General features: G+C 40.1%; 7 protein-coding genes across 7 annotated transcripts in view; 2 read left to right on the forward strand and 5 right to left on the reverse strand.

The window, feature by feature from the left end:
* LOC120457218 overlaps positions 1-5980 on the reverse strand; it is a 43569-nt gene extending 37589 nt beyond the window's left edge. The window contains exon 1 of the mRNA XM_039644592.2: positions 5089-5980. The gene's annotated coding sequence lies outside the window, so the exon portion shown is untranslated. The remainder of the gene's footprint in view (positions 1-5088) is intronic.
* On the forward strand, positions 16-532 carry LOC120457254 (male-specific sperm protein Mst84Dc). Its single transcript, XM_039644657.1, has 2 exons — positions 16-175; positions 228-532. Exon 2 carries the CDS (start codon positions 242-244, stop codon positions 428-430), a length of 189 nt encoding a protein of 62 aa, XP_039500591.1. The 5' UTR covers positions 16-175; positions 228-241; the 3' UTR covers positions 431-532.
* Positions 926-1492, reverse strand: LOC120457248. Its single transcript, XM_039644643.2, has 2 exons — positions 1351-1492; positions 926-1291 (listed from the first exon to the last, which is right to left on the reverse strand). Exon 2 carries the CDS (start codon positions 1267-1269, stop codon positions 1027-1029), a length of 243 nt encoding a protein of 80 aa, XP_039500577.1. The 5' UTR covers positions 1270-1291; positions 1351-1492; the 3' UTR covers positions 926-1026.
* On the reverse strand, positions 1499-1813 carry LOC120457241 (male-specific sperm protein Mst84Db). Its single transcript, XM_039644630.2, has one exon. The coding sequence runs from the start codon at positions 1669-1671 to the stop codon at positions 1510-1512; it is 162 nt and encodes a 53-aa protein (XP_039500564.1). The 5' UTR covers positions 1672-1813; the 3' UTR covers positions 1499-1509.
* On the forward strand, positions 2651-3324 carry LOC120457232 (keratin-associated protein 5-2). The gene has a single exon (XM_039644617.2). It carries the CDS (start codon positions 2874-2876, stop codon positions 3252-3254), a length of 381 nt encoding a protein of 126 aa, XP_039500551.1. The 5' UTR covers positions 2651-2873; the 3' UTR covers positions 3255-3324.
* LOC120457227 lies at positions 3873-4656 on the reverse strand. The gene is made up of 4 exons (XM_039644605.1): positions 4628-4656; positions 4465-4576; positions 4202-4412; positions 3873-4145 (listed from the first exon to the last, which is right to left on the reverse strand). The coding sequence occupies exons 1-4, from the start codon at positions 4642-4644 to the stop codon at positions 4030-4032; spliced, it is 456 nt and encodes a 151-aa protein (XP_039500539.1). The 5' UTR covers positions 4645-4656; the 3' UTR covers positions 3873-4029.
* A 20785-nt stretch (positions 5981-26765) lies between the features above and the next one.
* LOC120454143 (dynein axonemal light chain 1) lies at positions 26766-27471 on the reverse strand. Its single transcript, XM_039639204.2, has one exon. It carries the CDS (start codon positions 27370-27372, stop codon positions 26824-26826), a length of 549 nt encoding a protein of 182 aa, XP_039495138.1. The 5' UTR covers positions 27373-27471; the 3' UTR covers positions 26766-26823.
* Between the last annotated feature and the right edge of the window lie 331 nt (positions 27472-27802).

The following is a 27802-nucleotide window of genomic DNA, read 5'->3' on the forward strand; positions in this document are numbered from 1 at the left end:
AATTTCCCTGGGCCTGGGCTTTGAATTCTTAGCTTAGCTCATTCCAGTCTATTCGTTTGTTTTGTAAACAGCTCGTACGCTTTCACCAGTACATAAACCAAAAGTACAAAAAAATTTCGTGTTTAATCAATTTTGAAAATCTTTTCTCAAGGATTTTTCTTGCCTGAAACAAACTGTGAGTTCTCCTGTTTTTCCTGGAGTGGATTTATAAGGAACATCTCCTCTAGTTAACCTCCCGAAGATGTGTTGCCAAGGAGCCTGTGGATCGGTGTCGTATGCCTTGGCTTATGGCCCCGTCGGACCCGCTCTGCCAGCCATGAACTATAATAACTGCTGCTGTGGACCCAATCCCCCCTGTGGTCCCTGGACATGTCCTCCTAACAGGTGCTGTTGCGCCGGCGAATGGGGTTGCTTTGGGCCTTTTTACTGAGAATCTCCAGGTCCGGAGGGACCTGAACAACAAGACGTGCGATTTTTCTGTACTTTTGGTTTGAACCACGTTTTCCCTTGCACAATGGTTCGAGCTTTTCACTAAACTAATGTATTAAAAAAAGTAATTCGTTTTATTTACTACGATAAGAGAAGTTTCATATCGTCGCACTCCTGCGAACGAGAATATGGAATTCGGTATAGATCAAAAGAAATGGGCATTACGTTAAGGTGGGCGTGGCGGAAAGCTTCTTGGCAAATTGATAGAATTTCAGAAGACTAATAAAAAAAACGAGAGAACGCTATAGTCGACTGAGTTCCCCGAAGGAGAGTCTTCCACACTGACAATTTTTGGCAGAAAGTTTTTTGGCAAATCCCATAGAAATTTACAAGACTAATACAAAAATTAAAAATATCAAAACATTTTTCAAATATTTGGCGCGACGAGTTTTTTAGCATAACAATGTTGAGAAATCTGCAAATAAAAACTTGTATCTTAAGTCCCTCGAATTTTATTGGCTTCCTATGGGTCTTGAAGGTGGTACAAGAAGATTCACACTTATAATTTCATTATAACCCCGCATGTCCTCCTAACGATTACTCCTCTTCCTTTTTTTTCTGACTACTGTCCAGTGAGCAGAGCTGTGCCTCCAGTGGGGACAGGATGTGCGGGACATAGCAGTTGTTGGTGTTCTTCTTGCGGCTAGTATCTAGAACATAACACTTATCGCAAGGACCGCAGGGCGTGGGTATAAAGTCCCGACCGGTGAAACGCAGTGTGGACAAGGGAGGATTATTGCAGGCCAGGTCGTAGGAGGCGCAAGCCCAGCCACCGCACATGGTTAAGCAATGGAGGTAGAAACTAAATGGAAATGGGAATGATTTAAATAAAATTGGATAATAACACAAAATGAAACTTACCCCGGGAAAAGCGTAAGTTGTTGTTCCGACAATGACTGGACGGGGACTGAACGGTTTTTGTTTAATGCCTGACGGTGAAAAGTTCCCAAGGCCTACTTTAAGAAAGTGAAATCCTGGACCCTCCACCCGGTCCTGTGGCCACTCCAGGTCAGAGTTCACCTAGCACCCGCAGCAGCCACCGCAGCAACCGCCGTAAATGGAGCAGTCATCACATGGGCCGCAGGGCGTGGGTGCGAAACAGCGGCCAGAGAATCGCAGAGTCGACAGGCGGGGATTGCAACAGGCAATGTTGTAGGAGGCGCAGGCCCAGCCACCACACATCTTGACTTGGTTTAGGTTTTCCGGAACTTGTGCTCTTTTAACCCTTTTTTTTTGAGAATAGTTATTAACCCTGGAGCAGGCACAAAATCGAGTGTTTGGTGCCGAAGTGGAAACGGAACTAAAGTGGAATGGGTTTTCCAGGGACCAAAGGCGATTTTTCGCTCTGACAGCTATTGACAATCTCATCGACGCCGCCCTCGGGGTAGTCTACGCTTCGGATATCTATGCTCAAACAAAAAAGCTTGCTAAATTGGAACCAGAGAGTAGATTGCTCACTGTTGCTCTAGTGAAAAGTATGGAACTGAGCTTAGGAAATCCGAAACAGGGATCTTTAATCAATTAACAATTGGATACCATGTCATTGCATCTTTTAAGAGTATTTAATTGTTGCCTTTATCCTTATTCTCTATGACACAACCAATCATTTAAGCTTTACATATCAAGGTACAATTCACTTTAAGGTTTATCAGTATGGTTTCTGTTCAGAACTTCATAATTCCATTACTTCTACTACGACTTTTAACCCGCGACCTTGGCCATGCAAATTTCTATCCGCCATATAACGAACTGTGATGAAATTTTTTGCCGCTCAGGTCCACGATACTGCAATCCACCTCCGATTCATTGAGGCAGAGACAATCAATTACAATACCTCCCAACGGACCAGATCTGGTAGGCAAACCCATACATGGTCAACTGTGCCAATGTAACTGGGCGGACATGGGTTCGACGAAGCGTGGCGGTTCTGGTTGGATATTCCTAGCCGACATCTGTGCATAGGTACATATGTCTTGGTAATGTAATTGTAATTGTAAAGATTTGGTGAAAAAAATAAGTCTGGTAGAAGAATTAAATATGTAGAAGGTAACTTTCCAAAAAGGGCTTACGAGCAGAAGTATAATAAAGTTACTATAAAAATTGCACATTATCTATACAATCTAATTGAAAATGATTTCAAGCGCATGTATCCTTGCCTTATTTGTCACTTTTTCAGAATATATTTAAGGAAACTGCAAGTGTTTTTATTCGACAGTAACTATAAAATTTTCCCAGTGGACTTGCGACTATTGGCGGACAAAAAAGGTGCTAAATAGGCGCCAGGAGCTGTGTGCTGACTATCAATCACAGCCCCGGAGTATTTAGCATTTTTTTTAGCGGCAACTACTTAGCAACAGGTTGCAAAGGACTAAGCCATTTCTGGGATGAGTTGCGCTGCACCGCGATGCCGACCGCAGTTTGGATCCTGTGGGTCTGGTTGTAAGCCCTGCAGCGGAGGTGGCTGCTGCGGATCCTGCTGCGGAGGTGGTTCCTGTTGCAGGGGTGGCTGCTGCGGCTCAGGAGGTTGCTGCGGTGGATCCTGCCGCGGATCATGTGGTGGATCCTGCGGCGGATCATGTGGCCCACCGCCCTGTGCCGTGGTTTCGTACCGCCTAACCTGCGGTCCCGTGGGTCCCCTGCTGCCCTGCATGAAATGCACCTGCAACTGCGGATGTTGCAGCGGCGGCTGTGCGCCGCCCTTCTATTTTGTGCCGAACAAATGCAAGAATTGCTGGGAGTGGGGCTGCTTTGGTCCGCTGTACTAGTACCCTGTTGTAGCAGTTGTTATGGAACTTTTCATATTTTTGAATGCAATAAATTCACGTGTCGGACCTATTTGCGACCTTTTTTTGTTGCCTTTTTGACAAGCTAACAAATGACCGGGGTCCAGTTTCAGGGTTGCCAAAGTTTGTTCCATGAAAATCATTTAACATTCGAACTTTTGTTAGCTTGCCCGCAAAAAAGAATGAAATGGGCAGGCAAAAGTTTCCATTCGAGAGGCTAGCAAAACAATGGAAAAATGGTCAAAATCTGCAAGCTGCTTGTTTTGGTTTTGCATACGAAGTGAATGCGGGGGAAAAACAAAATATTCGTTTGAAAACCTTCCAATCTATTTGGTTACACGACGTACTTATGTAGGTCATGGATCTGACAGTTTTTGTTCAGCTATTCGGCTGTATTTTTTAGCCACGCTTGAATAGCGAAGACAGGTCAATTGAACGAACTTTTTGACAACACGTTGCAACGGTTCGGGCCACCAAAATATTTTCGTTTAAAAACTGCCGCAGCTAAGAACAAATTGACGCGCTTCTGACCATAAATTTCTTTTTTAATTTAATATCAATTTTATTTGGTTTACAAACAAATACGGTAGTGTTGGTTTGGAAAAACAGACACAAACACACAAATTTACTATCTAATTAAAATTGGCAATTCTGGTTATTGCAGCCATTAAGATTTGATAGTAAAATTATTATCCAAAAGCCTCTTTTCAACGGAAATACGATTAAGAATAATTTTAAGTACTTTTTTCTAGTATATTTACACGCAATATTTTAAAAACTTCATATCCAAGCCGTGTCTTTTGTGCGCCTGCAAAATGTTCTTCATAATTCTAACTGATGGCCTTTTCTCAGTGGCGTAGGTCTGTACCAAATCTATACAAAAATGAACTAAGTACTAAGTGAACACATGACATTATCTTTTCACTTACAATTGGCCATTCCGTCACTTTCTTCAGACGAATCTCCGCCTAAGCATGTTAACTGAACTGCATAATTTTTATTGTCGGTAGCCAGAAAAACACTTTGTCGAGTCGCCAGAGGCATTTCCGGTGAATAATGTTCCAGAAAACATTTGAAAGGTTTTGTATTCTGATATTTCAACCACCGGGTTATTATCCAAAAGTTACCATCAAATATGGGCTAGAATTTGTTCACTTTTTAATGTATTGTTCAAATGTAAGTATCAACGTACTGGGTCAACAGAATTTTTAATAGCAGCACATCCATTGTTTTTCACAATGGGAAATTGCCTTTGCAGAGTCGGTAAAGGGCAACACAGAACTATAATTTCCACTACTAAAATTCTAAACAAGTTTTGAATTAATTTTACAACACGTAATTGTAAAGCGACTTACTGCAAAAGCCGCTTCATTATTCTGACCAATTCCCCTGCTGGGATAAATTAGTTATTACGATGTGTCAAGCAAATCGAATTATGGTTAATGCAGATTATTACAGCATGAGTAATTAGGTTAAAGCGTCTTTTACAGCACAAAATTAGATTTCTTCTTACATTTTTGGTTACAGTAATCTGTGCAATACATAATTTTAAACCATTTTGTCTTTCTTAAAAGATTATTCCTGTCTGAACTCAAGTTTTCAGAAAATAACGAAAAATCTTCAATAAGTATTTTATTTAGGTGTAATCGGACTACCAAAACGTATTCCTGCAGCCAAAAATGAGCTGGTTTTGCAAAATCCACAGCCTACACGACGTAAATTGTATGTTAAGAGTCCCAATAAAAAAAACGGAGCCGAATCACAGATACAGATATCATCATCACCCAGTCGGAACGCTCAACGGAAAGTAACTCACCTTTGGGTAACTGGTGAAACTGGGAAAATGTTATGACTGCCGGCAGTTGTTGTCTTTGTGTGTTGTGATTGTTGTTGTGCCGGCAATAAATTAACTTATTTTAGCACGTTACACGACCTCCCACACCCAGATCCACACACATTCAAGTTGGCTGCTTTTCTTTCCGCACATACACATGACACTAGATGGGCGGTGGGTTGTGGGTGGTGGTTTACTGAAAGGACAACGTCAGGGATTTTGGGGCCGTACAGAATATATATCCCGCACTGGAGGATAGGGGGATAGGGCTTGACCTATGCTCTTTGCCCTTACTGTAGTATTTTGCGGATTTTGCACATTTCTCACATATTTTTCATAATTTTCGCGAGCAAATCGCGTAGGACGATAAAAGTGTGTACGAAATACAAGTTTTGCGAAACAAAAAAGTTTGTCTACTGTTTGCAGTGTTCGGGGTTTCGTTTGTTTTGGAAACACTCAAATCTCTGGTGAAATATTAATTTTCACAAATTCTGACACTTTTTTAGCCGGCATTTGCTTGTCCCAGCGCACTGCAGATTCCTTTGCAATTTTTGTTATACGAATACGAAATTTTTGTGTTGTCCGGTTGAGCTGTTGTTTGTTCTTTGTTGTGATGGGGATTTTATTAAAATTTATTGGCTCGCTGGCCCTCGTCGTCGGCAGTGTTGTTGTGGTTGTACTCGTGGGCGGTGGCGGTGGCGACAGCAGAGCGAACCAAACGATTTGACATTATCAACGTAACTGAAGCATCAGCGGCAGGAAGCTGTCGGCCCTCGCCGGAATACCAACAACAGCAGCTGCTGCTGGAGGACCCGATGCCGATGCTGTTAAGTAGAAGCTGGAATTATAGGAATTCGGCTGTACTCGTGTCCTGCCAGCGAGAGCACAGGATAAAGAGCTGGGGCCCTCGGCAGTCGGCACTTGACGAAACACGAGTCAAAGCCAGGGAAATTTTAAAGAGCGCGGGAGAAAGCAGCTAAGAGAGAGGCTATCGTTTGTGCTACGTAGTGATGGAAAGCTTTCAAGTTCGAAATGTGGGTTGCTTGCTAACAGGGGTTCATTGGGATTTATTTTACAGTTAAGTCAACAGAATGTAACATGCACATGGGCAACGCTAGTCTCAGTAAACAGAAATCCCTGTTAAATAATTATTATAGTCCCCATTCACCTATTTAATCATTATTAAGACCTACTATTATTATTATTTTGTGACCTTATACAAACAAAAATCTTGACGCATACTACAAATTAATGGTCCGTATAAGTATAAGGAGCTAAAATAAAACATTATATAATTTACTTATTTACTCATCTGACTTAAGTGTTGCCCAATTTGGCATTTACTAAACTATACTCGTATGCTAAATTGGACTTCTCTTCAATACAATTTAAATAAATCGTGATTAAAAGTTACTGGCTGTGGCATCCAGGAGAAAGAAAAACTTACGCCTGAACCTTAGCAGACAGCGACTAAAGTGGTCAACAACAAACGGAACTAATGCACAACATGCAGAATGGAAACCATATTGACAAGATGCAGTATCCATAGAGAAAACTGTAGGACGGGTGAAAAATAGAGCAGCAGCGGTGGAAACATAAAGCAATAAACAAGAAAATACCAAATGCATACGAGGCAGCAAACATGACAAGCAGCACTGGCAGCAAACCAAACAGAAAGGATACTCGTACATGAGAACATGAATCTATATATATATACACAAATATTTTATATATATGTATATCCTCGGCGCTGGATGCCCTGTGTGGAAAGCTTTGGCTAGACAATAACTGTAAAATGTAAATATTAATATTGTCATAATAGACAAGACAACTTGAACGGCAGAAGCCGTGGGAGTGGCGTGTCCAGAGAGGATGACGACGACGCCCAAGCGGATGAGATGACTATTGCCCCTATGGATGCCGATCCTGACGAGTAGCCGCAAAAGTGCCGTTAAGCTGCGCACTGTCGAATGCGAGCGTTTCAAAGCGAAACGGATGAGACCAAATGGGAAACAGAATACAAAATGTCAGCTCATTTCCGGTTGCTTAATTTGAAATCGTTGTGCCAAAAATTACAAATGAGCTGACAATGGCACACCGAAGGAACCAAACAAGCGAAAAATAACAGGACACGGCAGGACATGGCTGCCAGACGGAGAGGGGCATGACGACAATAAGCACAAAATAGCAGCGTCTAATACGCAAAATAAACGAGAACTGGCCACAGCATGACAGCCAGGATAACACTGGCCAGCTGGGCGCAGTCCTTTTGCCCCCTAACCCCATCGCCATATCGCCCCACAGCCCCCTCCCCATTAAAACTCGCACCACACAGCCCCTCGTGTTTTACAATTTAACGCACATCCTAGCAAGGCAACGCCCCATAGTTTAATTTTTGTCTCCTCGATGTGTGCATGAAATTCGTACACTTACCAAGAAGGATGGGAAGAAGATTGTAAGAGAATAAATAATACACGTCGACATATAAAGATATAAATCTGCTTTACCCTTCAACAGAAACCAGTTAAGTTGGAGTGGTAAAATAACTTGAGCTTCTAATACATACGGTATTTCTTTCAGTGTTTTCTCCCTCTCTGTCACTCGTTCATCTCTATCCCTCTTCCGCCGGCCTTGCTGCACTCTAATCTAATGACGACAAGAGTGAGGGACAGGGGAAGCTCCTCTGATAACCACGGCTTTGAGTGTCGCTCTTTTATTGCGTATACGCCATGTGCAACTCACATACTCACACAGGGATGGACGCCACAATGTGTCGAAAATTTGGAGCGTCCATCGTCATTCACCTTTCTGTTGAGTGCAGGCGATAAAATGTTCGGCGAGCACACCATCTACCATCATCAAGATCTTTCCTCCACCTCCTCCTCACCTTTCTTGCCCTTCAAGAACTCTTCCATCTGCTGACAGCATTTTGGCCAAGGAGTCTCTGCCAAATGGTCAAGTGGCAGACTATGAGTAAAGTGAAAAAGGTGAATTCGATTGTTGCTGAAATAACGTGAACTTTTAAGTAAATATTATCATTTCTTTAGTCATTTAAGGTGGATTCACATAACATGAAAATGAGAAGCCTATGAAGTAATTTCTGAAGGAACAATCGACTGTATAATAAGTATATACAAATTAAGATAAGATTGATAGAATGTTCTTTCAAGTAAGTTGAGTTCTTGGAATTATTTCTCCTTTTTCCAATGAACCAGCAAGCAAACCCGTTTACACCATACCTAGCAGTTTACGTTCGACTTAATTTACGTTCAACAACTAATTGACTAATTTATGCAAGCCAAATAAATGTCATGTCAACATATAATTAATTGTGGCGCCCAAAATGCCGCTAAGTAAACGAGGAAATGCGGAAAAGTTCTCAATTTATGCATGATTTACATCTACCACGGAGAAGCGGGTTCTTTAAGCAGCTTATTAAATTTTTGTAATGAAAAAGCATAACAAACAATGAAAGTGCATGGTAAGGGAAAACTAAGCCTCTTCTTGGGGACCAAGAGTCCCCTGTTTTTCCCAACTTGTCTTGCACTTTTGAGGTCATCCTGGGAGTCTCTTAGGATGTCCTTAGCCCTGTCAGCGGCTCCTTCTGTTGGCCAGCATAATTTTGTTATTGTTTCTGCATTGCATTACAAGCAACTACGGAGCAACTATTGCTGCTGCTCCATAATCTATTGGATTAGTGAAAATTCAATTAGGCCGGGCCAAGGAGCCTCCATTTGCTGCGCAGGATCCAATGAAATTAAACTGCGACCTCTTCAACTTTAAGTTTGACACTACGATGTTCCCTGTGCTTTCGGCAGCAATTACTTTTGTGCGATTCGGGCTCGCTGCTCGTCAAATATTTGTTTAACGGGCTAAACCAAATGTCGCCCACTAAATCCATGTCAAAATCCAGCTATAAAAATAATAAATAAACCTACCTAAAATACCTAAATCATTCGATCCACGAGAAGCGCAAAAAAAGCCGTAAAGCTCTATAAAAAATGACTGTGAATTTCAAACCAAGTGCCAACATTGTTGTATCGCAAATATTTACAACACTTTAAACTATATGGCAGCTTTTGAAGCAGCAAAAACCAACCACATCAATGGGCAAAAACAAATGTGTATCAGTAAATGATTGCAAAAACGTGTGTTCAAACAGCCCACACATAAAGAGACCAATTAAAAAATCGAATTGGAAAACATTTCGGAAACTAAGAATGCAAAATTAAATCATAGGAACTATGTAATAAAAATCAGAATACCTATACATTATTTGCTAATATATATCCAGATAAATAACCTTACATTTAGGAAGGCGTTTCAGAAAGAATTGTAAAAACTTACAAAATGTAATCAAAATAGTTTAGTCTGCCAACAAGTTATGGAATTTTTAATGGACACAGATTTTTAGTGCACTTTTTAAAAGTAATCCAGCATTGAATTCTCTTGCCTGCTTTGGAAATATAAAATGATAGATTTAACGTTCAAACAGCACATTATTCCTACAATAAATACTTTGTACAAACATTGGGAATTCTCGAAAATCTAAGATAATTGAAGTTAAACTATTAAACTTTTAAGCTAAGAGCAATTACTATTTGCTTTAACCCAAGCCTTACCTAAATTCTGCCAACATGTATTTACTTCTGGCCTAGCCTCTTCGTGGCTTCTGCTCTTTTTTCGTATGCGGTTCCTTTGTCCTGTGGACAAAATAATTCATAAATATATTTCGTTGATTTCATATTTTTGCACAAGGTTACGAAAATAACTTGCATAATGTTCCGTTCGTGGGAGGACAAACGAACAAATCGCAAAACGGTCTTAACCAGGGAACAAAGGGAATCCGTGCGGAAGGGGGATCCCCGCAAAGGGGCAAACGAATAATTCACAAAGAATGAAAGAGCAAAGAAAGGCTTACTATTCGCTGGGATATTTAAGTAGATTTGCCTGTTGTCTTTCAACTGTTTCCCATTTTCCATTTCCATGGCCAGACTTACTTTCATATTTTATCATTTTCTTCCTTGCACTTTCCCGGACTGTATCTACTGTAGTATACCTTTTTTGGGTGGCATGTTTTCGCGCTTCCTCATTTTTCTTTCCACGCTTTTGTACTTATAATTTCTCACGTTTTCCTGCAAATGCAGCACAAAAATTTCTCGTAGTAACTTTTAATTTCATGCCATTTAATTCGTTGAAAGCGGAACGCGTAAAAGGAGCAAAAAATCGGCATCTGAAGAAAGAGAATGCTGCAATTATGCCCGGGTTTCTGGTGTATGTGTATGTGGAACTCGAACGAATTTGCCACAGGACACGCTTTAGAGCAAAAATTGCTTCCTTTTTTATTCGTTTTGCCACTTTCTTGCGCTCTTTTTCTGCACGCCCAAGCAAAGAAAAGTGTACAAGTACGGGAATCTCTTGATCTTGAAGAATTTTCGTTTATCTAAAGCAACTTAGAAAAGTTATGTAGCTTCAAGACCCACTTATTGAAAAGTTAATAATTACAATTTACAGCATCGAAGGATTACGTTTTCCAAAAACCGAAATGTATTTAATTATATTCAAAAAGTCGCAAAGTGAAGGATAAGTTTCATTCTTTATTTTACTAAATTAAACGGACCAAAAGTATCTACTTTGTCTGCATTCTTTCCGAACTTTTTTCTTAAGCAAATATAATAAAATATTTTTTTGCGCTTAACAATTTTTTTAATTGCAAAACGTGATAGAAATCTTAAAATAGAGCACTAATTACAACAAGTTGAAGGAATCCAAATTATTTAAGGCTCTTAGAATATTCGTCGACTATGCGACAAGCTTTAAATATTTAAGCCATGACCAAGTAGAAAATTGATTAACTTCTACCTTCTACTCGGCAAACAGGACTAAACTTTTTTCTGGATGCATAAAACGTATAATGGAAAGCCAGAAAGGTAAGGCCAACTAATAAAGTTTGCGGTAAAAGTAGCTTAGGCCACGCCCACTCATTGAAGCACTTTACCAGAGGCTGCATAATTTGCACATTTGTTGTGTGTGAGTTGCGGCTGGGCAGGGGGCGGGATTGGTGTGAGTGTGGGTGGGTCCTACTTTCACCTTGTTCATAGCTGAAGTTTTAAGACATTACTTAACTGTTATGTGCACCGCAAGGTAACACACACACACTAATATGCCCACTTCCTAGGAAATCACTTGGGCACGAAAGTGAAACTCGAAACTTGCAACTTTTCCTGTATCCCTACGGAGGACCTCCTTTCCTCCTATATAAACTCGATTCACTCACCTCGCCGCACGTCGACCTTTCATCATCATCACCGGGTCCTTTGCAACAAACTGCAAGCAAGTTGCAACCTTTTATGCGTGCTGTGCTGAGGTGATGGAATCAGGATTTTGTGATGAACAACTGTATAAACTTAAGCATCTGGCGGCTGGAAGCTACTGTTCATTAGGCAACAAATAGTCGGGAACGGATCATGTAAGGTGTAAGTGATACGGCACCTTAAAAAAAAATAAACACTTTGATCGCATGAAGTTCAACATAGATAACAACGCAGCTGAATTTTAAATTATTATTCAGTGGTTTGTTCATCATTTTTTTCTAAGTATATTACTGATCTGAAATTTTCTTCGAAATAGATATCAAGTCGTTACGTAGATAGAGGTTCAATTTTCTCGTTCGGTGCCAATAAACATATTTTCTGCGCGCATTGACAATACTTGAGGTCGCACCACATGTATCAATTTTCTATTGTGTTCCTTAAGGATCTGACAAATGGCAACACGAACTGGGAGCAACAAAAAAAGCATCGTACAAAAGGACAAACAACAATAAATTGATGGTGTTGAAATTGTTATTGAAAAATTGCGCCGCATCATCATCACCGACATCGACGTCATCAAGATCAAAGAGGCTGACTAGTTTGTCTTGTACACCCAGGCATATCCTGACATATCCTGGCATGTCCTCCTCCTTCAACGCTCTTCAATGACAATACAATTTAATATAGACAGCGCAAAATGTAGGGAAAGACAATTGCCCTCAATACATTTTTTTCTATTTCTCTGGCTTATTTGCGACTATAGATATTTCATTTATCTTGTGAGTTGTTCATTTTGGACAATATGACTATGTGAAAATAAATTTCCTTACGTTGTCAAGGTATTTGTGCTTTCGCCAATTTGTCAATTTTCAATCAATTGACTATTGAATTTAAGAGCCAACAAATGCGTAAAAATTACAATCAAGTAAATGTTTATTACGGGATAAATAAATTCGTGAAAAGCTTACGCGAAGAATTAAGCGAAGAAATAATTTAATATGCTATAATAAATAAATTGTGAGCGTAAAAAATGAATAACAAAGCATTTGTGACCACAAGCATGTTACACCATCGATTAAAATTAAAATAAAACCTAATTACATGAAAAATTTACAATCAGGGTATAAAAGGACACGTGACATTGTTGCAAAGATTTTTTAATCAATCAATTGCAAACATATACTCATGCATTCAGCTGTCTACGAGAGGAAAAATCTATCTGGCATGAATATTAGTTGTGCAAATTATTTATCGATTGGCTAGTAGTCACTGTCATCTCATCCCTTCGCATTTATAATATGGGCAAATATTATTTTTCCACTCATTTCATTATTGTCTTTGCCATTTCGGATATGCGAAACGTTTTTTCCGAATACTTTGGCCGCATTTGAATAATTTGTCAAAGGATTTTTATTGTCATTTGTTACGCTCTATTAATTATGTGGCACACTCCTACAGAAAAAAACGCAGTCCACAAATCGGATATCCCTCCTTATCCCCCCACAAACATTAGCGGCCCCTCCTCTTCCCTTGCATTATTTATGCTCATTTTATCGCGTAATCTGTTTGCGAATGTTAATTGCTAAAATGTTAAAGCGACGGTTTTTACAGTCGTTCGTTTGGTATTTCATAAAATAATTTTTTCCCATTGTGTCTGTTGCTGTTTATAATAATTTTATGTGTTTGCTGTCAATTGTTTAATATTTTAATTGTTTTTTTTTCGCTGCTACTTTGACAAGTCGGGTGTAAACCGAGGGCATATGCTTTTATGACTAAACTTATATAGCTGACAACATAAAGTGTGCGGGCCATTGAAAAAATTTATTAAGCCAGTGGGGCGATTACACAAAATATTTATAATTTTATTCAGTTTGTAGAGCGAATTGTGTGGGTAATTTGTATATCTATGAAATCAGCGCGAAGGGGTTTGGCTTTTTAATTGTGAGCAGAGTGGACACTTTATGAAGACTTAATAAAACGAAGATGCGAGCCAGATAAAAGAGTTCATTGATCAATAATTTGTGATAAAAGAAAATCGTAGGTTATTTGTGGTTATAAGTTACATCGTTTTATAGCATTTAAATAGTATATCCGTGACCCCTTACCGTTATTCTCTTTAATTACAAAGTTCCGGAATAAGGCACTCCGATGCAAGTAAATATTCTGCTACCATGCACAAAAATAAGGCCGTACGAAAATAGCAGACGAGTCCCCGCATTTCATGGAGGGCATCATGCAGATTCACTGCTGCAAAGCAAGGAAGCAACCGACCAGACCGAACCCTTAAAAATTGTTTATTGCTGGCAAAGTAAACTGCTGGGAGGAATTATATGGCAAACATCAATAAACTTTTCAATAAAACGGCGCTACAGAGACCAAAAATTAACGCAAGAGAAAATGTTGAATATTAAAGGACCTTACTTGCTTCCACATTATAATAACAGTTAGTTTCCTCGATCACAATATTCAATTTATATCAATTATATATATTTATTTTACAAAATATATAAAATATATAAATCTTACAAAGTCATATAATAGTTTATTTTGATTGTATTGTATAAAAATATAATTCGAATTAAAAAAATCGTATTTGTTACGTGAGTTAAATATGTTGAAATTTTCCCTCAGTGCACCACAAAGATGAGTGGTACAATGCAATGCCCTTGGATTCAAACATCAAGCTTCACGCACACCCACATGTAGGTATGCGAATTTGTATCAAAAAGTTGTTAAACCTTCATAAAATGCGGCAGATGAAAAGGTTTTTCGGGGCGGCGATGAAAGAAAGGAAGGAATTGGTAACTTCGTGTTGTGGCCGCCAAGGACCTGTAGGTTGATATGAGTGCTTGTGCGCTTGTGCGCCTATGTGGGGAGCACAAGGACCAGGGAGCACACATAATTATGCAAACTAATTAAAATACTCATACGACGCGTTCAACTTGCGCCTCTGTTACTGCCAGCCCCGCCCTCATCCTTTTTGCCGCCCATTTTTAATTAACAGTAAGCGACAGGATGAAAGGGGGGCAGCGAGTTTCTAGGGCTGGATTCTGAGGGCTGAGATCCCCGACTGAGGGGCAAACAAAAATGAAAGACACTCATTTACGCTTGACATGACGCGGAATGTTCTGCACATGCATTTGACTCTGCTCAATGGCTGGCTGTCAATGTGTGCGTTGGTGTGTGTTGGTGTGCGCAGTGCTCAAATACAAAGCGAAACCGCAAAAACACAAATATAGTGCATACCTCCGAGCGCCTACGAACAAAATGTCAACAGCGCCGGCTTCAAAAAACTGATGACAAGTCCCGGTTGTAAGTATGATACTCTTCCCCAATATCTGCGTGCTGTTATAAAAATGTTTTATTTAGAGTAAAGTTTAAACAAGAAAAAAGGATATTTGCCAAGAAGTTGTGCTGCAGTTCAAACTATTTTAAAATATCTTAAAAGGGAGAGTAACATATGGAAGTCGAATAAAATTTAAGAAAGACTACACTTTTCGTCCACAGGATAGTTTCAAGTGGTATTTGTCTAGAAGTAAGGTTTTAATTCAAACAATTTAAAATCTGATGAGGAAGCGGTCACTGACCTATACATTGAATCGTCCTTATGGTTATTTTTTGTTTGGCGATAAAGGAAATGGCATCCAGAACATTGGTGTAAGGGTCCAATCCAAGTGTCAAATCGGTGCCCAGTTTTGGTGTTCACACTCATAGTTTCTTGCTGTGCGTCATTGGCATGATTTCCCTCAAGCCTGGCAGGCCTCAAAAAGTCAGCAACACGTTGCCTCTAATGATATGACTAACGCTGACAGCCCCATTCGCACATTCGTCTGTGTGCGTTCTGTTTGGGGAATAAATTGTTAATTATTATTTGAAAAGAGTTACAGCGGCGCAAGCCGCAATCCTGCCGCTGAGGATGATGTGGATGAGGATCCTGCGGTGGCTAAGCAGGGGCGGCGTCGAGGCTTTTGTCAGGAGCTGCATTTTGCATCCTGCATGGCAGGCTTTTCTGTGGTTGGCTTGGCTTGCAGTTTTAGTTTCGAGCCCCGATCCTCCCGGAGGGCGTGGCTCGACATGGTCGCCTGCATTTGGGACTCGCGGCTTCTGCATGCCCATTTGAATCTGCATTTGGCTGCTGTTTTTGGATGAGGCTTCTAAATTAACATTCGCGCTCCTCGGCCTAAAGTGAATGTGTGGGTGTGTCAGCGTCGTCCGCAGTAGGGATATACCACAAATTCTTGTATTAATTGAGTTATATATGATTTAATATTTCTTGGGAACCTTACAAACATTTATTTAGGAATACAAGCAGTCTTATTTACATGGAAATGTTTAGTTTTTATTAAGCATTTACAGTTTTTCAACATTTTTTATAAACGATTTCAATACATGGAATGCTACTGCATTACCTTTGTACAACGACGGAGGCCTCGAAAAGTACTAGATGTAATGATGGGGGGCATCGGTGGTTGAGACTACGCCAATGCCGCGTATTAATGTGTGGCCTCAATTCTTATGCGTGTGCTCATTCCGAATGCGCATTACAACGGCAACAAGAACATCTGCAACAGTATTTTTTAGCCTCCCGTGCCGTTGGGCATGTCAATTGAAATGCAGCCAAGAGTCGAGCTTTTCAAGCCCGCCACCCAGTTTTCCATCCTCTAATACAACACAAACACACACAACCGCACTTGCGTGGGCGCAAATTATAAGTTGAAAAATTGCATACATGGCGTATGTGTAATATTTTTATTTCACTTGGCTCCTAATTAGGCAAGTCAGCTGTCTCGCTTTGACATCTACAGTTCGCTTTTAACTAATTCGTTGCCGCCAAAAGGAGATTCCTTCTCTGATTAATGTGCTTCGTGCATTTGGGCCAAGCAATGACAATGATTCACCCACAAGCGGCTTTCCACGAATGTGGAACGAGAAAATTGCAAATATTAGATCTAATGTCCAAGAAATGGGGTTATTCAATGTGGAACATATCCACAGAAAAGTGGAGCACAGCGTGACTTCGTTTCTAAGAGCTTTTCTGAATTTAAAGTAAAGTTAGGTCTCCTGGAGGTATTTAATAGTAGGCCCTCTGATTTTCATAAGTGTTACATCTACTTTTTTGATAACCGTCTCAATCCAGAAATACAATATATGGTGGGTAAGCTAACCCTTGTAAAAAACCAACAACACCACAAGCAGCACTGATAAAATTTAAGTAAACTTACAACAAAAAATCGATCTCAATTCAATTTGTTTGATTGTCGAGGTTGCTTTGATCAAACAAGCCAAATTCGAGCCACGTATCCTTCCCAGCCAGCCCCACGCACACAATCAAATAAAATGCTCGAGCAATAATTGCGCGTGTCGTTTGCTAACCAAAAACGAAATCTCATCGTGTGTGCTCATCGCACCTGTTCCTCATGCGAAATTAGTTTCAAACGGATACCACTAATGTGGCAAGCAGCCCCCACAGACCATTCTGCACCTCTAGAGTTTTGGGGCTATGACCGACTAACACATTAATGCCTATTGATCTTTTATTAAAGGTGAATCTCTCAAATATGCTTCAAATTTCAAACGTGCCTTATGCGAAAGTCTGCAATTACAAGTTTATATTTTCTGTTGAAATATCTAAATACTTAAAGTTATTTTGTACTTAATCTATAAACATGAATAAATTGAACTGTAAATTATGCGACTAAAATTTACAGTACTTACTTAATTTGTTAATATAGAAAGCCGAATTCTTATACTCTTGCAGAAACTTAAAAAACATTATAGGTGTTTACATTTTAAATTCGTCTAATGAAATTCTACGAAGGCTAACGCCTTAACACCCTTAATACAAGTTGATAGTAAACAGGTAATTACAATTTGAAGATCCTTTGCAAGGTTATAACAATGTTGCACAGCAATCAAATAAGAGCTCTCGATTTTACTTTCCCACTCGCTAAAGCATATTTTCTCCTAACGCAGAGTTATTTTTCTGCTTTTAAATAACCAAACCTCTTTAGTTACCAAAGAAAGAGTACTGGCTTTCCACCTTCGCTGCGACAGCGGAGATATTCACTTTATCTGCGTTTTTATTGCCACAGCCGGCTTTATTATTGCCGTTTAGCGATTTTTTATGGGCGGGACTTTAGCTCCGTAGGCAGTGGCATGCGCTTTTTATTGCGCTGCATGTCCTGGCCGCAGTACGGGAAGTGGGCGGAGGTCATTTGTTGGGGTCCGCTGGCTTTTTGAAAGCCATAAAAATCGAATGGCGTCAGCATCGGTGGGCAGGGAGTAACCAATCGATTTGCTAAATTGCAGTGCAAAGTACAAAAGCATTCACACAGAGGAGAGCGAACGAGTTAGGGAACGGAAAGGAGCCACCACATGTCCTGCCATTTATCCGAGTGTCCTGTTGCACCGCTGTGGTTCAATGGTTGCAACCGGTTGCAGCGGTTGAGCCCGGCGGTTGCACAAACCAGCAATCCGCCAAATGGTTCGAGGGGATATTTCAAAAAATGTTTATAAATATTTAAATTTGCCTTTGCGTTAATTAACCAAATAGATAGTGAGGCGGCGAGGGGCCAACTTAAGCCTGGCAGCCGTAGTTGGGGAACATTCTGGGACTTGCCTAAAACTTTTAATTGCACTTTGTTTGGGTATTGCATAGGAAACTTATCATTAAAATAGTTGTTAAGCTTGTTTAGTTGCCAAGAAAGTGCAGCATACTCTTTGGCGTTTGCCAGAAAATTTTCCGGATAAATTGTTTCCCCTGGTGGACTTGCAAGACAAGGAGACTTTTCTTTGACAGGCTGCAATTTCCGATCTTAATGAAGGTAAAGATAGAGGAAGCTCACAAACGTTCGAATTCTCAGTCTCATAATGCTCACGAAACTTCAGGTGTCGAATAAACTTTTTAATTGTCACAAGTTTGGTAGTCAAATGTTATCGGTATTTTAAAACGGTTTGGTGGTTATCAAAAATATTCACATGAATGAGTGTAAGACATAATGATATAAAAAATAAATGCCAAATGAGTTGTTTAGTAGATTTTATGTGCAACAAAAATTAATAGATGAACCAAAATACCTCAAAATATTCTTCTGCGCACTATACCGAAAGCATATTTTGGTGCATTTCACTCTAAAGTAATTTTAAGGCCTCGGCAGGCACCATAACCACCTTAAAATAGTTTTCCGGAGCATTCAATTAAAACCCTGAACTACATTTCAAACTATGGGAGCCTTTCAAAAATTTCCCTTTTCATTACTTCGCTCGGACCCGACCCTTTGACATTCCACTTTTCCAGGCCAACAGCTGTCAGATTCATGCCAGTTCTCCGCTCCTCCTATCAGCATATTTCTTAGTTCATCCGACCACAAAAACCATCTCATTTAGCCATGAAAATCTTGGCTGCCAGCAGCAGCAGAAGCGGGAAGAAAAAAGGAGGCACGACGACCTGAGCCGTATCCTTTTCATTTTCACCCGACCACAAAGCACATTTCGCTTTCATTCCATTTTAGAAATTGTGAAGGGCGAACCGAAATGAAAATGATGAAAATGCAACTAATTCCTGACGGCTTACGGTTATTATGATACCAACCTCTCCTTCTTGGGCTCCAGCTCCAGAAATAATTCTCATTTTTATTCTTGCGCCCGAACAGGCATTCAATGGCAACCGGCAGGAGCGAAGATTAACCTTTAGCGCCGTCCCGCCTTCAACGTATTTAATTTTTGTACACTAAGCCCAAAATCTGTTGGGGACCAATGGGTTAAGGGCTGGATGGATACGGCAGGGATTTGTTTTCGGTGCGGGCTTTAGTAGAAATTAAATTAGTTGCCGGGGTGGCTCAACAGGTTAGCAGGCATAAACCCGACTTGGCCATGCTAAAATCCTAGTTCAAGCTGCATAAATCACCATTCAAATTAGAAATTAGTCCAAACACTGGCACACTCGCACACTCGCACACACGCACTCGAACCTCTCTTCTAGACAGACCACGGCACTTGGAACACAATCCCAGCTGATCTCTCATCGCCCCACTCATACAGCAATCTACTCATCTACTCATCTAGTCATCCAGTCAGCCACTCGTCGGCACACTCATTATTGGGCTCAAGTGCAAATTAGTGTGTTTGCTAGTGGGTTATTAGGGCCTCCCCTGGAAACTCACTCTCCAACTTGGCCTTTTGTTATGCTAACTAAATGAGTTTTCCGACGCTTCCCCTATACTTTCTGTGTCTGTTTTGCGCCTGCAGTAAAACTTTAGTGTACAAATTTCATTTCATTGTTTTTCGAGTGCGCAACAACAATCAGAATAAGTGTTAAGGGCCTTTCAGATAGTTCCCATTTCCTTCCCTTTTTTTCGGTGGGGGTGAGAGAGGTTCGGGAAAGTTTTGCAATTAACATGAACCGAAAAAAATAATCACCGGAACAGCCTAAGAGGCTCAGAAGAGTCGGAAGAGAAGAAAAATATATGTATGTACTCCAACTGCGCTTCACCGCAATTACCACGTGCCAATGCCTCGGGCCTAAGAACCCCAACAGCCCAACCACATCGGTTATAAAAAATTAATTAAAAACAATTAAAAGCGGCAGAAGAGTAGAAAAAACTGATAATAATGAGTGGCATACGAAGGAGTCTGCATAAAATCACCTTAATTATGTTTTTTGCATTCCCCCCGCAAAACAAAAAGGGAATGCTAAACAATATGCAAAGCGGGAAACCAAAGCGCGTCATCATAAAAATTCAATCAGCCTACGAGGCAAATGGCAGGAAGCCCTGAACCCAAAAATAAAAGGGAAAAAAACAGAAAAACAAAAGGAAAAACACCCGAAAAATATCGCGCCGAAAATGACATTAATTTACACATCAGCGAAGCGCGTAAGAGGAGGAGACGTTTGGGGATCCGAACGGAAACAGGAAGTTGCACAACAGCCCGACGACAAGGAAGAAGGCGGACGACATTTCGCGACCAGATGACAAAGCGGGCAATAAAAAACAATCAGAGTGGGGCACTGGGAAAGTCCAAAAGAAAAACAATTTGTTAAGTATCTGAAGATTTAGTCGCCTATAGCCTCGTGTTGCTGCGAAATCAAATCGCAAAGAAAACCTTTTTTTTCATTGCTGCTCAGAAATGATATACAAGACCCTATTAACGTTAATAAAAAAAAATGTTCAAACTTATACTCATAATATTTAGATCGAGAATTTGTCAACAGAATATTGTAATAAAAACAATATTGCAAAGGTTAAGTAAAACTAAGAAATAAAGCTTCTATATTTTTAAATTAATTATACCAACCAAATTATACCGACCAGGATACAAGTATATAATAAGTTTTTCAGTGTCACAAGCTTCTGGCACTTGGCCTAAGTTATGAAAACTATTTAGTTGAATGTCTAAGCAAATCAAGTGCATTTCAATAGCAGGATTCACAACTGCAGGCTGAAAATAAAATTGCTTGTCCACCAATGGAGGACAAAGTAAAGCCGCAAGGCAAGGCAAAGGCAAACAAGATGTCTAATAAATGCGATATTACCGAATTTGCATTGCAGTATGGACAAGTGGTTAAATATGTTTGTCATCGTACGACTATCACGTGAGCCCCGAAATATGCATAATTGAATTTTATAAGCCGAAAGATTGTTATTGCTGAAGGTTTGTGTGCCGAGCAGCGGCGTTGGTTCGCATTCTGCAAAATTTATAGTTTGCAAATTGTAAGTTGAAGCAAGTCGCTTTGGTCCTGGGACTCTCCTTAATTTGTGATTTTGCTACGATGCCCGGAGAGGCAAATCCAAATATTTTCCGAGCTTTTGTCCGGAATATCAAATTGTCGCAGTCCAAGAAGAATTTCATACTCTTATCAGTTTGGTGACAGTCTGTTGTCAGTGAAAACAAATTGTCCTTTCTGATTGTTCGTCAGACATGACAATTAATCACAGCATTAATAGTATTTCCAGCAAGAAGTGAAGAGAACAACAGTTGACTGCAAAGCTGGCAAATCGCTTTTGAAATTAATGCAGAATTGTGTGAAATTAAATGCCGTTTACGAATACTAGGCGTATGCGCAATACCGGAAATTAAACATACGCCATGCGGCAGCAGAAGGATTGTGAGACCCCGGCTTAAAGCGGAAGCTAATTGTTATTCAGAAAACATAACATGAAGGGTGGTGGTCGGGCAAGGACCTTGGGCGTAAACAAAGGGGCAGCAAATTCTTGCCCAAGATGATGCAGAGCATAACAAAAACTTTAATATTTAAATATGTTAAACTATTTATGTAAGACGCATAAACAAAATACGCAGGCACCCGAAGGAGCGGGAACTACTGACGCAAATCCAGCAACAAATTAAAAATCTGAAACAGGAAATACTGTTTTCGTGGAGTTAGTTAATACCCTTCTGTATTAAAATAGTTTTAACATCAATTGTATTATTATACCCGTTACTCGTAGAGTAAAAGGGTATACTAGATTCGTTGAAAAGTATGTAACAGGCAGAAGGAAGCGTTTCCGACCATATAAAGTATATATATTCTTGATCAGGATCAATAGTCGAGTCGATCTGGCCATGTCCGTCTGTCCGTCCGTCTGTCTGTCCGTCTGTCCGTCTGTCCGTCTGTCCGTCTGTCCGTCTGTCCGTCTGTCCGTCTGTCTGTCTGTCTGTCTGTCCGTCCGTATGAACGCTGAGATCTCAGGAACTACAAAAGCTAGAAAGTTTAGATTGGGCATACAGACTCCAGAGACATAGACGCAGCGCAAGTTTGTCGATTCATGTTGCCACGCCCACTCTAACGCCCACAAACCGCCCAATACTGCCACGCCCACACTTTTGAAAAATGTTTTGATATTTTTTCATTTTTGTATTGGTCTTGTAAATTTCTATCAATTTGCCAAAAACCGTTTTGCCACGCCCACTCTAACGCCCACAAACCGCCCAAAGCTGCCACGCCCACACTTTTGAAAAATGTTTAGATATTTTTTCATTTTTGTATTAGTCGTCTAAATTTCTATCGATTTGCCAAAAAACTTTTTGCCACGCCCACTCTAACGCCCACAAACCTGCACTTCTACTAGCTGAGTAACGGGTATCAGATAGTCGGGGAACTCGACTATAGCGTTCTCTCTTGTTTTTTTACTAAATTATTTTATTTTATTTTAATATTACTTTGTTTTATGACTATTTGAAACCTACAAAGTAGTTTAAATGTCTTTCTCAAGCCCTTAAATTCAGAATTGATAGTTATCTGTTATAATCATATTGCGCTTTGAAAGAAATACTTAAGAAAAACACTTTACTTTAGCACTAAAATGTACTTTTTTTACTGTCTAAAAACACCAGTTTTAAGACAATCGTATTTGAATAAATTACTTTTTCCTTGTGTTATTTTCGTCAGTGTAAAGTATATTTTTTCCACTTTGGACGAATGCAAAATTCGCCATCCCCTGGCTGCGATGTCCCATCCTTGCAGCAGGACCTCGTCTTTTTGGTGGCCTCTGCGCGATGCGAAAATTTTAATTTATACATTTTCAGCTATATCTGTATGGGTTAGGGGCAGTGTGCGTGCGACTTCCTGTTGCAAAATGGAGTTTTGTGTGTGCCAGCAGAAGTTTGCACAACTTGTTTATGATTTCTCATGTCAAATACGCTGGTAAGAGTACCTCGAAGAGGGCGTGTCTGCAGATGCCGTTAAAATAAGTACGAGTAGATATAAGTGCAGCCTGAACGAGAGGACTTGCTCGTTTCTATTTCGTAGTGCAGAACTTTTTGATTTACTATCTGAGTGTACGTTTGCATATGCAAGCCTCTTGGTTTCTTCATGTCATGTTTTAAGGCGCCGGAAGTGCAGTTTACGCTTCTTTTTGCAACAGGAAGTCGCCATGACAACAGTGTTAATAGATATACATTTGAAGTAAAAAGTTTCTTTATTTCAACTTAATTTACTTTGTGCTACTTATATATTTATTTTTTTGGGATGTATGCTATGAAAACGGGGTATATATTAAAGATATATATTATCAATCTTCTAATAATAAGGGATTTTAGAGGGGCTGCACCATGCTCTGCTTTTTACATTATACTTTAAGACAGTTAAGTAGATGATTAAAATTGAGAAACAACCATTTAAACTCAATCGGCCAGTTCGCGCTTATAAAACTCCAATTGCGAAACATGCCTTGTTTCACATTAAATTGCAGCACGACTCAACGCATTTAAAGTCTAGACAGTCACTCATCCAATGCAATATCATTACTATGTTTGCCTTTTGCTGCTCGGTAGATACAGACAGGCAGACACCCGCACAAACTGCTACTTCAAACCAGAAACTTTTTATGATTGCTTTTTTTGTTTGCATTAAATGCATTTTATGCAGGGAAATCTTTTTATGCGACTGAAAGCACGCTTCAGTATAATTTGCGGTCATGTTCATTGATCTCCTGGGAAGCATTAAAATTTAATGATTTATACAATGTTTCAACGGGAGAGCGCGGTGGGGTTGAATGGCGGTCGTGAGACCCTGGGGCGGATGCAAATGAATTTATGTTATGTCCCTGCTGCTATTCTGGTTTAAGGGTTAAAACCTTGTGAAATTAACAACAATTTGACTTATGCGCGAGCGAGGACCAAACGCACTCACACAACAATGTCTGAAGCCTAAAAGTATGCTAAACAGCCAGCAAAAGTCATAACTCAGCCTCAGTGGCAGCCTGAGTAGGATGCGGATGTGGACGAGATTTCGGGCCAAGAGAACTTGGCGAAAGGTGGAACGGCTGGCGGATGTGGGCTGCAACTATTAATCAGGCTTTAATTGTTTTTGTGTGCGTCGCTCGGTTACATTTGTGGTGCCAGATAGACCTACACACACATGTATTCTCGCCACGAGGACCTCCACCTCCAGCTCCACAGCCCCCTCATTGCCCGAGGCACCATGCATCATGTGGGCCGAAATCTTTTTGTAATCTCTGGCATTTGTCTGGATTTTTCGTAAAGACTTTGAATAGATTTATGCTTCTTTGACAGGCACAAGATGTGAATGCGAATCTCTAGGAAAGTCTTGCATGAGAGCATGGGCGAGCTTAAAGTGTCTTAAAGAAGTGGTACTGACCCAAACACTCTCTACATCATACATATGTAAAAAATGGTCTTAAGAAAGTAAAAGATGAAGAGACTGTCGAAAAAACGTAAAATCATTTCCCAGATTTTAACTAGTGCAACTACATTTAAGTTCTTAAAGCTTCAGTTGTGTAATTGTACACGTTGGATTAAAAAGAATCTGTTTTTTTTGTTTGCTTCTCACCTGCTCGACGCCTTTTTTCCCCTGCTTTCTCTTATCATTGTTGGGGCATAAATCACGCGTTTAGTTTGCCAAGTGGCTTTTTCGACCGTTTTGCGTTTAACTGTCGTTTTAGCCACTCTTACGTTTTGCCGCCGCAACTGGCCAACAGGGGCGAACCAACATATTTAGAATATATGGCAACACTTTGGCAACACCGACACAACCCTTGACCACAGCAAGTGCAAAAATGTGAAAAATAAAACCCGGCCAGCAGAGCACAAACACAGACGATTGCGCAACCACAGCGTAAAAACCACTCCAAGTTTTGCCCACCCATACCGACTCCTTCTCCCAAGCCCGTCCTGACCAACATACATATACTGGCGGGATTGTTCTGGGAAGAGAACGTTGTAGTTCGGTTCGGTGTTGTCATTGCCAGAGTTGCCAACGACTAGAAAACAGCATGGGCCAGAGCTGGCCACACAAACTTGTAACGTAAATTTAGTATAAGCCCTCGCAAACACACAGCCCCGAACTGTTTCGGCATTTGGCATTAAGATGGGTGTCACAGTATTTTTCAATCGCAGGAGGGGAAGCTATTTTTGAGGTAACTTTTCAAACCATATGTTCAGTTAAATACAATGCCAGACACGTACTAGCCATACACTTCAGCTGATAAAGGCTAATACAGCGAAACGAACTCCCACCCTAACATTATCTAGTAATAAAATATGGAATAAAGCTTAAAAATGCTAAGAAGAACTTAAGGATTTAACATAACTTCATGCTCAGATATTAATTTTCACATATAAATGGATTTAAAAACAAACAAAACAAATATGTATATTATAAGATGTGCAAACATAATGACAAAAAAGTCAACGAAATGCTTTTCTTCACTAGTTTCAAATTGGACAATAAAATTTTACTTTACACTTTAAAGGAGGCTTATACTTCGATTTCTGTCGCCTAATCAACCAAGCGGCAAGTATTGCTGCCATAAAATATTTTTGTGTTCAACCGATTGTACAATTGTCTCGTTTTCTGTTTGTCTGCCAAAATGTCGAACTATGGACGGCCTTGATGTTTACATTAATATTATTGTTTATCAAATACAAACAGCAGCAGCCAAAACAGCCATAATAGAGAAGTTGTTAAATTGAAAAGACATAAAAGTATCATTAAACTTTCGTGTCTGGCAATTGGTTTGGTTTGCATTAGTTTGCTTGGGGCTCGGCAGGGATTTGGCTGCCGTTTTTATGATTTTATTCAACATTTTTATCTGGTGTCTCGGTTTGGCAGACAGAAATTCGCATTCTCGTATATTTTGTTTAGTTGTCTGTTTGCCAAAAATCTATGACTGGCCGCCATCCCCATCCATTCACTATTGTTGATTATTTATGCACGGAAAACAAATACCATGTGCCGACAGAAAGCACATCCAGTCGAAATTATAGGTCCCTTCAGGCTTCAATTGACTTAGCTATTTATTGATTTTCCTGTCGGGTTATGGTTTAATAGAAAAAATTAATCGGTGCTTCTTGATGATTTACTTACTGTTGATATATATAATCCAGCAATTTACATTAAATTCCTGCTCAGGCATTTACTTTTAGAGATTTAAGCAATGTAGTACAACAAAACAGGAGTTCAAGCTTCTTCTCAGAAGAATCTTCTGATCAGATAATGAAAACTAAAGTAACTGAAGTAACTTTCAATTTTAATAATTAATAAATAATTTATTTATTAATTGAAAATATTTAAATGAATGGAATGCATCTATACTATACTAAATGCGCCTTAAGTAATACTCCAGTTGGGTGCAGAGTATCTACAGTTTCACACAGAGCCACTTGAGTCAGGCAAAACAATGGAGCTCATCAGCAGCATGGGAACGCATTGTAAATTGAAAGAACACTTCTGTGCTGTGCCGAAGCACAAAAATAAGACAATTCAATGGAACATGTTTTCTGCTTAAATGCCTATCACATACGTTCAGCTGCTGAAGTAATTCTGGATGCTAGCCATGTATTGTTGTCTGTGATTTAGTCGAACACTAAGGTCAAAGGCTCGAGTCGACTTTCGACTTTCCTTTATTTCAAACACAACACAACCGTAAAAGCTGGTTTTCCCCTAACGAATGACAGGCTCCCCATCGAGTTTCTTCATGTTGGGCAGACGACGGACTGCCTCGGCAGTGAAGGCTGACGGGTCCATGTTCTCGTTCAAAGGATTTCCCACAAATGTGATCTCGCCGAGGTTTGGTGGTACACCCATGCGCATGAACTCCGCCCAGTCCTTGATCATATTGAAGGATATGTAAAACACCCGCAGGGCCTTCATCGATTCCAGGGGCTTTATCTTCTCAATGTTGTTGTAGCTGACCCACAATTCCTCCAGAGTATCGGCCAGTGGTTCTATGCCGTTGAGCGTCTTAAGATTATTACGTGCCAGGCTCAGGACCTTCAGGTTCTTCATTCCCGAAATTCCAGTAATCTTCTCAATCATATTTGAGGACAAGCTGAGCTTTTGGCACTCGGTTAGAGTGTTGAGAATTGGATCCATTTTCTCGATCGGCGGATACTGGAACTGAAGTCCAATCTCCTTGGCAGTGATGGCTGCTTGTTTATTGCGATCCTCCCACTTGGCCAATGCGTCCTTTAAGTTTGTCGGCTTCGACATGACAAATATGAATTTGTATTTAAAAGGTTATTTTTAAGTGAGAAATGAATTTTTTTCTTAGTATCAGCAACTCCAATATAATTTACTTTCTATCTCTACGCCTTCTTATACCTGTTTGGATTTTGCTTGTATTATGTATTAAATATATAAAATACAGTATATTTAAAAGTATTTTTTATAGAAAATTCCATGATATGAATCCCGAATTACCTTTAAGGTCGTGTGGCTGATTTGAGCCCACGGGTAATTTATTTATTGGCTCATGTGCCCGCCGCTCCCCAATCGCTCCCCCTCCCCAATCGCTGTACTCGTATGTTGACTTGTCTGGCGCACAATGATTACTTCATTGGCCGGGTTCTTTGTCCTGGTCGAAATTGGAGACTGACTTGCGGGATGAGGGGCTGCCTTTGTCATATGCTACCCTTCGTGT

Source organism: Drosophila santomea, chromosome 2L, assembly GCF_016746245.2.
Source record: "Drosophila santomea strain STO CAGO 1482 chromosome 2L, Prin_Dsan_1.1, whole genome shotgun sequence".
NCBI classification, from domain to species: domain Eukaryota; kingdom Metazoa; phylum Arthropoda; class Insecta; order Diptera; family Drosophilidae; genus Drosophila; species Drosophila santomea.

Coding starts and splice junctions, on each gene's coding strand:
- LOC120457254 (XM_039644657.1), top strand. CDS start 242: ATGTGTTGCCAAGGAGCCTGTGGATCGGTGTCGTATGCCTTGGCTTAT.
- LOC120457248 (XM_039644643.2), bottom strand. CDS start 1,269: ATGTGCGGTGGCTGGGCTTGCGCCTCCTACGACCTGGCCTGCAATAAT.
- LOC120457241 (XM_039644630.2), bottom strand. CDS start 1,671: ATGTGTGGTGGCTGGGCCTGCGCCTCCTACAACATTGCCTGTTGCAAT.
- LOC120457232 (XM_039644617.2), top strand. CDS start 2,874: ATGAGTTGCGCTGCACCGCGATGCCGACCGCAGTTTGGATCCTGTGGG.
- LOC120457227 (XM_039644605.1), bottom strand. Junction 4,413..4,464: donor TTAAAAATTCTGTTGACCCA/GTACGTTGATAC, acceptor AACAAATTCTAG/CCCATATTTGATGGTAACTT. Junction 4,146..4,201: donor AAGTGACGGAATGGCCAATT/GTAAGTGAAAAG, acceptor ATTTTTGTATAG/ATTTGGTACAGACCTACGCC.
- LOC120454143 (XM_039639204.2), bottom strand. CDS start 27,372: ATGTCGAAGCCGACAAACTTAAAGGACGCATTGGCCAAGTGGGAGGAT.